Source organism: Lagopus muta, chromosome 2 (assembly GCF_023343835.1).
Source record: "Lagopus muta isolate bLagMut1 chromosome 2, bLagMut1 primary, whole genome shotgun sequence".
NCBI lineage: Eukaryota > Metazoa > Chordata > Aves > Galliformes > Phasianidae > Lagopus > Lagopus muta.
This window is the reverse complement of record NC_064434.1, coordinates 5857434-5869436: the sequence shown is the minus strand read 5'-3', so window position 1 is coordinate 5869436 and position 12003 is coordinate 5857434. Positions and strand designations below refer to the sequence as shown.

General features: G+C 48.6%; 1 protein-coding gene across 1 annotated transcript; it reads left to right on the top strand.

Moving 5' to 3' along the window:
* Nucleotides 1-82: 82 nt before the first annotated feature.
* On the top strand, nucleotides 83-11000 carry CCDC25 (coiled-coil domain containing 25). The gene is made up of 9 exons (XM_048937490.1): nucleotides 83-216; nucleotides 3544-3591; nucleotides 4368-4407; nucleotides 5529-5580; nucleotides 6443-6518; nucleotides 7073-7176; nucleotides 8257-8459; nucleotides 9720-9765; nucleotides 10948-11000. Exons 1-9 carry the CDS (start codon nucleotides 192-194, stop codon nucleotides 10975-10977), a joined length of 624 nt encoding a protein of 207 aa, XP_048793447.1. The 5' UTR covers nucleotides 83-191; the 3' UTR covers nucleotides 10978-11000.
* Nucleotides 11001-12003: the final 1003 nt, after the last annotated feature.

Here is a 12003-nt window from a genome sequence, read left to right as displayed (position 1 = left end):
GTCTTAGCATCTACACATGCGCATAACGCCCCTCCCTTCACATCCGGGAGACTCGGCGCATGTTTATGACGTATGACGCATGCGCGGCGCCTGGTGTGCATGCGCACTGCTCCCTTCCGGCCTCCGTAGCCAGGAGCGGGCAGCGGTACTGTGAGGAGCCCGGGCGGGTCTGGGTGGGCCGCGCCGCCGCTATGGTGTTCTACTTCACCTCCAGCGGTGAGTCTGCGGCGGGGGGTTGTGTGGTTTCAGGCCTTTCCTTGCGGGTCACTGTGGGAATGGCGCGTTCCCTGCACGGCGGTGGGGCTCCTTGACCTTCTTCACTGTGGTGTTCCCCATGGAGGCCTCAGCGTGTGGCGTTTCCTCCTCATATCGCACTGAAGTTTCCCCTCCTAAGTACTGAAATGCTTGGGTTTTTTAAACACCGAAAGGATCTTTTTTTGTGTGTGCCCCAGATCCTCTCAGCAACGTATAACCGCAGTGTGTTGTCCGTGTGAGGATTTTACTGCATCCCTTTAAGTTTACAGGCTTGGGGCAGAGTGGCTGGAAGACTGTGTAGAGGAAATGGACCTGGGGGTATTGATTGATGCTCGGCTGAACGTGAGCCAGCGGTGTGCTCAGGAAAGCCAATGGTATCCTTGCCTGCATCAGAAAAGGTGCTGCCAGCAGGAACAGGGCAGTGATTGTCCTCCTGTACTCAGCTCTGGTGAGGCCACAGCTGGAATAATGTGTCCAGTTTTGGACCCCTCACTGCAGGCAAGACATTGAGGCCTTGGAGCAGGTTCAGAGAGGGGTGACAAGACTGGTGAGAGGTCTGGAGCACAGGGCTGATGAGGAGTGGCTGAAGGAGCTGGGATTGTTCAGTCTGGAGAAGAGGAGGCTCAGGGGAGACCTCACTGCTCTCTATAACTACCTGAAGGGAGGTTGTAGTGAGCTGGGGGTCGGCTTCTCTCGTGTGACTAGTGATAGAACTAGAGGGAATGGCTTCAAGCTGCCAAACCAGGGGAGATTTAGGCTGGACGTTAGGAAATACTGCTTCTCTGAAAGAGTGGCCAGGTACTGGAATGGGCTGCCCAGGGAGGTGGTGGAGTCACCGACCCTGGAGGTGTTCAAGGAACGTCTGGATTTTGTGTTGAGGGACATGGTTTAGTGAGAGCTGTTGGTGACAGGTGGATGGTTGGAGTGGATGATCTTGTAGGTCTTTTCCAACCTTGGTGATTCTGTGATTCTTATTCTGTGATTCTGTTTTTATAGCATTATCTGCCTCAGTTCTGGAGGTGAACTTCCTTCTAGAGAAGCTCAGGAACGCCATTTCCCTCAGGCAATGCTCAGCAGTGCTTCCAGCAGCCCTCCCATCAATCTGCTCCGAGGATCCCATTAGTAGGGCAAGAGATTGTAGCCCCAGATGTAACCTGGAGAGGCTCAGGTTAGATATGAGGAAAAAAATCTTCTCAGAAAGAGCAGTGATGCAGTGGCACAGCTGCCCAGGGAGGTGGTGGGGTCATCATCCCTGGAGGTGTTCCAGAACCATGGCAATGTGGCACTAGGGGACATGGTTTAATGGGCAGAGGGCACAGCAGCATTGGATGGCACTGGGAATGGCTGAGCTGCCATAGTGCATCACAGTTAAACCTGCTGATGGTGTAAACCATCTCGTGTAGTAAGTTGAAGATTTCTGATGTGGTTTACTCATAGAAGAGGACACAGTGAGAATGCCACTGTAGCTTGTTTAAGCTGCGTTGCACTATTGTTGATGTGTACACTGAGTTTAATTGCCCACACAGCTCAGAAAGCCAACTGCACCAAAAGCAGCTTGGCCAGCAGGGTCATGGAAGGGATCCTGCCCCTCTGCTTTGTGCTGTGTGACCTCAGCTGCAGTGCTTGGGGTCCTCAGTACAGGAGAGACATGGAGCTGTTGGAGTGAATCCAGAGGAGGGCTACAAGGGTGATCCCAGGGGTGGAACAGCTCTCCTATGAGGAGAGGCTGAGAGAGCTGGGGTTGTGCAGCATGGAGAAGAGAAGGCTGGTGGGTAACCTGAGAGCAGCCTGTCAGTGTGTGAAGGGGAGCTACAGGAAAGAAGGGGACAGGCAGGGTCTGTTGTGATAGGACAAGGAGAAATAATTTCAAACTAAGAGAGAGGAGATATAGCCTGGATATAAGGAAAATTGTTTTTTTTTATCTTTCAGTAAGGGTTGTGAAACACTGAAATGGGTTGCCCACAGAGGTGGTGGCTGCCTCATTCTCGAAGACACACGTGGTCAGGCTGGACAGGCTTCTGAACACCCTACTGAGCTGTGAATGCCCCATTTCATTGCAGAAGGGTTGGATGAGATGTCCTTTAAAGATCGCTTCCAATTCAATTGATTCTATGTTTCTAAATGATATGGGCTAGAAGCATTGACCTGCTAAGGTTAAGGTAGTGCTCTCCCACTCTTTTCAGCATAGGCTTCATTTTCATGAAATCATATCTGAGCATATAATTTTATGTTTCTGTGCAGTGTCTCTGTTCATGATGATCTCTCATTCTCTGCACTCCTCTTCCTGTGTGTTCAAGGTAGATTTTTTTTTTTTCCAATCTTTAACTCTCACCAATACGGAAATGCAAATATATGAAATGATTCTATTTCCTGTTGCCTTATTGCCAAACGTTATGTAAATAGCAATAGGTTTCTTTTGAAAGGCATTGCAATGGCATGAAGCTGACAGTCTGCTCTCAGCAGTCCTTTGTGTTGAAGTAGGTCCTTATTGGTGAAAGCCAAATTTCAGTGCAGAAGCTAGAACTGTGACACAGGTAGACAGGTTTCAGTCACCATGGAATTGGGATTTCCCTGCTGCCATATACAATGCCAGAGCGTTTTTGAAGCAGGCTGCAGCAGGACTTCCTTGGCTGTGGCACCCTCTTACTGCAGCCTCCATCTCTCTGCTGTGCTGGCTGTCCATCCAGGTTTGCCAGAACTGAAAATGGCTTTCCTGCATTATGGAATGAACCCTGAAGAAGAGAACATCGTTGCTCAAAGTGCCCTGAAGGGATGCAGATAGGACGAGTCTGGCTGATGTTTGGCTAGCTGCAGGCTTTCAGCTGTCTTGCAGATCTTAATCCTCTCAGCTCCCCCAGGGAGGTGAGCGTTGTTCTGCTGCTTTGGGGAAGTGAGTTTGTTTTGCTTGACCACACAGAGAGTTAACAGCAGACTGTAAACACAGCGTTGGCATTCCTGGCTCAGAGCCTGCGTGCTTAATTGGACAGATTGTATCTGTGTAATTAGATAATCCAAACCACATGGGTGCTGAGGGTGTTTTGCCCTGACAGCTGTTCTATGTTGGATAATCTTCAGTGGAAACTGCTGGAAAGAGCCCCCAAAGATCTCTGAAGCGTGTGGGATGAGGTCTGGAGGAGCTGCAAAACAGTCGTGCAGCCCAGAGGAGGGAAGTGGGATGCATGAAACAATTTTCAGTGTAATTTCTTTTTCCAGGGCCAATGCATGGCTCAGTCCTCGCACGGTTTGTCCAAAGCCCTTTTGATTTATTTTCCTCTTTCTGTTCCTCAGTTGTTCCCACCGTTTACACCATTTACATGGGAAAAGACAAGTATGAAAGTAAGTATGCTGAAAGTAAGTATGCTGATGGGTGAGGCTGCTTGCCTGGGGTTAGGCCTGTGGGTGCCCAAGGTTATTTTGAAAGGATGTCTCTTCATTTGTTAATTTGATGTGCTTGAAACCGTGCAAATCATTCCGAGTTACTCCTCTGAAATCCACTGTGCTGCTTTTAGCTTGGATGGATGAACTTTAGATACAATGACTGGCTTCAAAACAACTGAAAACTAAACTAGCTGAAAAAATGAGCCAAGGCAGCAGCCTTTTCAGATCGTGTCTGATGACATCCTTCAAGTCAGCCTCCCCCTTCCCTGCTCCCTCTATTATTCCTCTCCCCACTGAACATTGGTGGCCCAGAGGCTCCCTGTGCCTGTTCTTCCCCTCAAGGTGAAGGTTCTGCTTCTGCTGCATCTCCTTTTTCCACATCAGGAGGCAATGTGAAGCCATGGTGCACACCATGCAGAGTGCTTGGCTGTCTCTTTGCCTGAAAGTCTCCTTTTTAGGCTGATATTTGGAGAAACAAATGTTCACATAAAACTGTCCACGTGTGACAGGAGGAGAGGAAGGGATGGAAACGCACACACTGTGTGTTCTCAGCATACTGGTTCCTGGCATAGCTGCATGCAGCTGGGTGCACTAAACCCTCTCTGCCTCTGCTTGATCCCCATGCTCTGGCTGATCATTAGAGGTCGATTTCTGCTCTGGTCAGATCAGCAGTCACAGCAGGCAGTGTGATTGGAGGTCCTGTGCTTTGCTCAATGCCATTTTTCTTCTTGCAGATGAAGATCTAATAAAGTATGGCTGGCCTGAAGATATCTGGTAAGTCCTGCAGCTCTGTGCACACCTTCATAAAGCACACTGCTTCTCTAGGTGCTGCTGCAATTCAAATCCCAGCCCTTGTGCTGCCACAGGCACTGCAAAGTCTGCTTTCTCCCAAACCACTGAGCAGCTTAAATGCATTTCCAAGGTGGAGATGGATTTTAGCAGCTCCAGGTGCAGATGCTCAGATGCTGTTTTGAATTCGTTTTCCTACATCTCCCCTGCTTTGTCCATTGGAAGGATTTGACTCCTGGGGTGTGGTTTCTGGGGATTTGGGGAATGCAGCCAGAAGCCTCCTGAGCCACAGTGAATGCTGTGCCTACAGAATGTTATCTTCTTCCCTAGTATCTTTTCCTCTGCACTTGCTTGGTGTCACCCCTGTGTACACTGTGGATTTCTGCTGTCCTGTCCTGTACAGCAGCCATGGAGTTTGGGTCTGTGAGCAGGAGACTTTTGACTTTTTTTATTCCCCTCAACTAAAAGCTGTGTCAGCTTTCAGCACACCCACAGGGCTGCGGTCAGGCTGGTGAGAGGAAGCACTCCATCTAGCCTGGGTTGGTTTTGGCTCACAAGATCTCATCAGAAAAGAAAAGCAAGATCAGGGGAGTTCCCACTCTTGGCAGCAGCAGTGGGTGGCATCTGCTGGCTGATTCAGACTCCTGCTTGTGCCTGCCCCCCTGTACTGACAGCATGGTAGCCGACAAGCTCTGTACATTGTCAGCAACAAACTGAGTGGTAAAAAAGATTTTGCTTTGGTTGAGTAACACGTTGGTGTAGCAGCATCACGTGATGTGAAGTCAGGAGAGATGTGGATCTGTGTGTCCAGAGCAGGGCCACAACAGTTATCGAGGGGAAGGAACATCTCACCTGTGAGATGGACAGACTAAAAGAGGTGGGGCTCTCTCAGGATCTAAAGGGGGGGGTCTAAGAGAAAAATATGTGGTTGTGATAAAAGCACTCAAATGGATCTGTCTTGTTTGCACACGTGCATCCTGAACATTTTTGTAGACTTGTCCGTGGAGAAGCTGCTCTATCAATAGGAAGTAATCTTTTTTCAGAACAGATGATTGCCATCTCTTACCTCCTGCTAAACATGTGATTTTTTTTTTTTTATTCTGTAGGTTTCATGTGGATAAGCTCTCTTCTGCACATGTGTATCTTCGGTTGCACAAGGTAAACCTGTGATGTGTCTTTACAAAAGCCCTAAATGGCATTCACCTGTGTAGAATTATGCAGTCCCAGCTTGCTGTGGGCCCTGTGGATGGGACCAGCTGAACTCACATGAACACTGAAGTTCACAGGCTCCTGAAGGGTACAGAGTCATAGAATGGTCTGGGTTGGAAGGGACCTCAAGGATCCCAACTTCAATCCCATGAAGCTCCAACCCCCTGCCACACGCAGGGCCACCAACCTCCCCATTTCATAGCAGCCCAGGCTGCCCAGGGCCCCATCCAACCTGGCCTTGAACACCTCCAGGGATGGACGGGGCATCCACAGCCTCTCTGGGCAGCTGTTCCAGCACCTCACCACTCTCTCTGTAAAGAACTTCCCCTGACATCCAACCTAAATCTTCCCTCCCTCAACTTCAAACCATCTCCCCTTGTCCTGCTGTTATCTGCCCTTTCAAAGAGTTGACTCCCCTCCTGTTTGTAGGCTCCCTTTAGTTACTGAAAGGCTACAATGTAGTCACCCCACAGCCTTCTGCAGATATCCACCTCTGTGAGGAGGCTGAATTACAGCTTCCATCACCAAATAATGGTGGAAGGAGAAGGAAGCTTCATGTGGCCCAGCAGAACAAATTGTTTCTGACCTGGCATTGAGCATGTGTCTGAGGGAGAAAACCAGAGTGCACATCACTTGTTTCTCTCCTTGCAAATGCTGTGAGAGATCTAGTAAAATGTCAAGAGTAGAAGGTGTTGGGAGTGTTTGCAGGGCATTGTGTCCTGCTCCTGGCTGTGGTGTGCTCTTTTGTGTGCTCCTCAGTCCCTACAGCCCCTTCTCACTTGCATGGCTGATGCTGTGTGCTCTGTCACAGGGGCAGACAGTGGATGACATTCCTAAAGAAGTTCTGATAGACTGTGCCCACCTGGTGAAGGCTAACAGCATCCAAGGTGGGTCTGTTTCCCATTGGGGCTGGGTGCAAGGTGTTTGTTGTGGGTATTTCTGCTCCACACGAGCATGTGTGTGAACAAACATCTGTGAAAGCTGCTGCTCTGTTCTCTGTTAAGTCGGTGCCTGCTGGTCTTATGGGAAGCAGATGTCACTTACAGCTGCCGAGGCTGCTTGTTAGGCTTTCAGAAGGAGGAGTTTTAAATCTCTGAAATTCCTGTTTGTGCCTCCACGCTGCTGCCTGAGCCAGAGAGTCCTTGCAGGCTCTTCCCTCACACCACCTTGGGGCCCCCTTCCATAGCAGTCGCTCTTCTGGCAAAGACAGCCTCCATCTGGAGTTGGTTAGCACTGCTTGCAGCGCTCGTGTTACTGCAGAAATTGATGTTGTGGTGGTTTTTGTTTCACTGTAACACTGGAAGGAGTTCTCCTTTTTCTTCTTTCTTGCCTCGTTAGTAATGCTGGTGACAAGAATAACTGTTGGAGTTTGCGTTTGCACAGAAGTCTTTCAGCTGGGAGAGAATAAAAATGTTTCCATCCTTTCTCCTCTGCTCCCCAGGTTGCAAGATGAACAACGTCAACGTGGTGTACACACCATGGACCAACCTGAAGAAGACTGCAGACATGGATGTGGGGCAGATTGGGTTTCATAGGCAGAAGGATGTAAGTGTTTGCTGCAAGCCAGCAAGGTTCACCTGGTGACACGCCATCACATTTCCAGTTAGCAGCTGGATGGGTTATCTTCAGCATTTACCCTAAAGGAAGGGAATCATCTAATTCCTGAAGCTTGAGAGAGATCCTTGGGGCATGTTTAGGCTTACCTTGCCATCAGCTGGGAATGCATGCTTGGTGTTAGCCTGTGGCAGAGTGTAGCCTGGATGGGATGCTTGCAAAAAGCAGTGTGGTGTAGCTGATCAGTCTCTGCTAAACCTGAATGCTATCACATGTCTGTTCTGTTGGCTCAAATTCATCTGCACTGCAATCATCTCTGTACGAGCAGTCAGTTTGGATCAGCTTACAAACACCAATGTGATCAGATGGCTGGAAGGGCTCAGATGAGCTTGCTGTGCAGTGGAGGACTCGGGGGCATCTCTGAGACCTCCAGTACTGTGATGACTTTGCTGTCTCTGCTTTGGGCAATGTTTCACCGCAGTGCTACTCTGAATTTGTTAAACCTGTTATAAGGCAGAGCTGCTTAGCTTTGTTGTGGGGTCAGTCCAGCACACTGAGCTGTTCCCAGGCCTGAGCTGTGTCCCCAGGTGATGTTAAGCATGAACTGTGGTTATGCAGCTTGGCTGCTGGGATAGAAAGCTCTCTAGAGATGCAGTTGTTTGACTAAAACAGGTCCATACCAGGGCAGGAAATGCAGAAAACACTGAAAACTACAGAATTAGCAACATGTGAGTTTCCCTTCCCCAAATGGTTGGTGGAGGCCTGCTGACACCTCCTCAGGAATCAGCAGAAACAGGGTTTTTTTTTTTGGCTTCTTTGCTAAGGCATATGCTAAGAAAACAAATTAGACACGCTTATGTACTCAGCAGTACTTGTGCTTGTTAGTCGTGGGCCTTTGGTGCTGTTACACAACAGGCTGAATAGGACAAGGTGGCTGTGATTTCCCTTCGCATCTGTTTTTGTGGGATTCAGCCACTTGTAAAGTAGAAATAGGGCATTTTCTTTCCATAGACAAAGTGCCAAAATAAAAGTATTTTTTTTATAAGGATCATAGTTCTTTGCACTCCAAAGGTGAAAATGCTGACAGTGGAGAAGAAGGTGAACGAGATACTGAACCGATTAGAGAAGACAAAAGTGGAACGTTTCCCAGACCTGGCTGCTGAAAAGGAGGCCCGTGACAGAGAGGAGAGGAATGAGAAGAAAGCCCAAATCCAGGAGATGAAGCGGAAGGAAAAGGAAGAGATGAAGAAGAAGAAAGAGCTGGAAGAACTTAGGTAAGTCATAAATTGCAGTGCCAGTGTTGAGCTTCTGTGGTTTCCATCAGCGCGAGGGGAGAGTCATGGGTCAGCAATTTCTGTGTAATGGTTGGCGCCGCATTACTCAGTGCTCAGCTGACCTGCTCTTGTATAGATGTCTGCATGGCCCAATGGTTCCCTTTGTCTTTACAATAAATGCATTTCCCCCCTTTTTTTTTTTTTCTTAAAATAAACCTGGATGTTAAACCATTGTGAAAAGAAAGGACGGTGTCTTTTGAAATCTATCCCTGACTTGGGAGAAACTGGGGGAGCCACTTGTCTCTGTGGGATGGGAGCAATCTATTGGGTTCCAGCTTTCAGCTTTGTGTAAGTCTTGGAAAGCACTGAGCCACAGGCAGGCTTCTTCAGCTTCCTGTTGCATCACCTTTGTTACTGAAACGTGTGATTCCTCAGTTTTCCTCCGTAGGCAATTGCATGCTCCTTTGAACACTGAAAGGAATGGTGCTTTAAAATGTCATATTGACCTTTCTGTCACTCAGCTACCAAACCTGCAGCAGCATGGGGGAGCTCATTCCTCCCTCCTGCCTGCCCCATGCAGACCTGGACGTGCCAGCTGGCCAAAGGCTTACTTTAAAGCACAAGATACATTATTGTAGCAAGTTGTATTTATATGTGAATGATAGGGAGACTGGAATTTGAAAAACTCAAGGTCTCAACACGTGGAAAGGTCATAACGAGGGCTTTGGAAAAACAAACTCAGCACCAGGAGGCATATCTGTGCTGCTGAGAAAAGGCTCTGCCTTCCTGATAGGCCTTGCTCCAGAGTTGTCCCTTCATCCCCCAGAATGAAGGATTTTCTGTCTCATGGTGCTGTCTAGCTGATAGCTTCTGAACAAAGCTGCAGAGGCTGTGGAGATGAGTCTGCAGAGCACCTGTGCTTTCTTCAGTTGTTTTAAATAGCTAAAGAGTGTAAGATAACTAGAAACTAGATCATAGAATCATAGAATGGCCTGGGTTGCAAAGGACCACAATGCTCATCCAGTTCCAACCCCCTGCTGTGTGCAGGGTCACCAACCAGCAGCCCAGGCTGCCCAGAGCCACATCCAGCCTGGCCTTGAATGCCTGCAGGAATGAGGCATCCACAGCCTCCCTGGCATCACCCTGAGTTCAGAAAGAAATTGGGTTTTTTTGGTACTTGATCCTATTTTATCAAAATGCCTCTCTGTGTTGGTGGTTTTTGAAAACATATCTTGTAAGATGATGTCATTTCCCTTTCAGGAGTTACTCATCGTTAATGAAGGCTGAGAATATGTCCTCCAATCAGGTGAGAGCTGAGTGATGCCCACAGAAACTGTTCAGAGGCAGCTGAAATTCAATGCAGGATTGTGACAGTCCAGCTCCGCATTGCAGTATGGTTTTAGTGACTCCTACATGACAGTGCACATCTCCTTTGCCCCTTCTCATTGAAGGACAATGCCACTTTCTTTGGCTTTCAGAGAAGGCCCTAATGCTTGGATGTCTACCAGGTGGAGCCTGTGCTGCTGGTGATGTGTACAGAGCCCTCCCAGTGCATTTCCACTTGAGTGAAGGAGCAGGGAGAGCTATAAGTGAGGTTCCAGGCTTGACTGTCCTTGCTTGGGAGCAGAAAGGTCATCCTGAGGGTGGCGGAGATTATTTTCCCCTGCCATCTTTTTTTCAAGGGAAGGAGAAAATGCACGGTGTATCTATGAAGGATGATAGTACAGGCAGGGATGAATATAGGTTCTGAGGGGCAGAGAGGAAGCTTGAAGTGATTTGCTTACAGGGAAGTAAACAACTGGGAGGAGCACAGCAGGGAAGTGAGGAGGTGGGTCACAGTAGGGCTTGGGGCTGAAGTGGAGAAGAGGTTCCAATGTGCACTGGGTGCGTCTGTGCTTTGCCTGAGGTCTGGCTTGTGTACAGCTTCCCCTTGGTGAAGTGTTGGGCAAGGAGATGTTGGAGCTCATCTCAGTGACCCTCAGTTGAAAATGTGCCTTTTGTAAACTGTTAAAAGGAGTTTGTGGTTTTCATGAGCTCTTCATTTTCCTCCTGGCCAGCGTGCACATCCCCTCTGAGAATTAAGTGTTGAAATGTGAGTGCCTCCTGACGCACTGCTAGGGAGAGGAGTGATGGAAATGCAGCAGCAGGGGTGTTCCTGCTCTCAGCTTCTGAGCCCTGCTTGGTGCCAGGCTGCTTTCCTTCTGCTGGGTCATGACATGGGATGGCCCATGAGGCTGCTTGTGAAAGCCCCATCTCTGGTTCCTCCCAAATCACAACAGATGGGCTGCAGCTTCAGGGACAGCAAAGAGCAGCGGGTATTTCACAATGCAGAGCTTCTCTGGGTTCTGTTCCCATTCCAGAGGATTCTAGGATGTTTTTACTGGGATGGCAGGAGGCCAGAATAAATGGCAATGGTGAAATCCTGCTGAATACACCATTTCACCATTTTCCACTTTGCAGTGGTCCTAATGTGTGTTTCTTCCCACAGGATGGCAACGATTCCGATGACTTTATGTGAATAAAGTCGCTCTCCTTTCTCAATCCAAGGTGGTTTGGGATGTCTTAATGTCACCGTTGCTAAGAATGCCAAAAAATCAAACCAAATAAGTGAACTCTGACTCCATTTCTTCAGAAGCTGGTAGATTCTCCTGGTGTCCCGACCAACCCTGAGCCACGGACAACTTCTGGATGGAGAAGATCTCTTTGTCTGCACATACATCTCTTTTTTTCAGGGACGTAGGTGTAAGGAAGCAAAATTGAATTTCAGTTCTACAAAGACGATGCTATTTATTCTAGGAAAGGAGTTGCTGTAGCTTTTAATTGAATGAGATTGAAAGAATTTGTGCTGTCTCACTGCTGTCCTGGCAGCTTCGTGCTCCTGAAAGAGATGCCATTAATTTGGCATCGCTGGTGAGCCCCAAAGCCACACTGCTGACTGCGCAGCTCTTATCCCTGTGGTGGTGAAAGGCAGCAAAGCAAGGAGAATTCCCCCAAAATGTGGGGTTTCCCACTTTGACAAGCTCACAGCTGCTTTGCAGACCCACCTGGCAGTAAGTGTGGCAGTTGGTTGCCACTTGTTAACCACAGAGCTGCAGCTGGTGAAGGCTTCCAGCTGATGGTGCAACCTACGTGAGCATGTCAGTGTGGGCTGTGATATGTGCCTTTCAGCACAGGATGAGAACAGCCCCAGGGTGTCATTCTTTTGAATTACACTTTATTTCTGGGCTGTTTCTTGGGAACCTTCTCTGCAGAGAAAAGCTGACAAAGAAGGGTTTTATGCAGCCTGTCCTGTTCAGAGCTCTCTGTAAGGTTTTGTGGAGAAGTCTGTACGAAGCTATCACGATAATTGTTGCAGCACATGTATATATGTTATGATTAAATTCATACCAGGCTGGTAAAACGTGCTGGTGGGTGAGGGGAGTGGGAGAGTGGAACTGTGGGTGGTGAATTTGCTTGAGGGGGTTTCTAGGGTGGGGGCTACGTATGCAGCCTTTCCCCCAGCGCTGGGCCGTGCCGCTTGGTGTTCTCCCCTCAGAACTGCTGC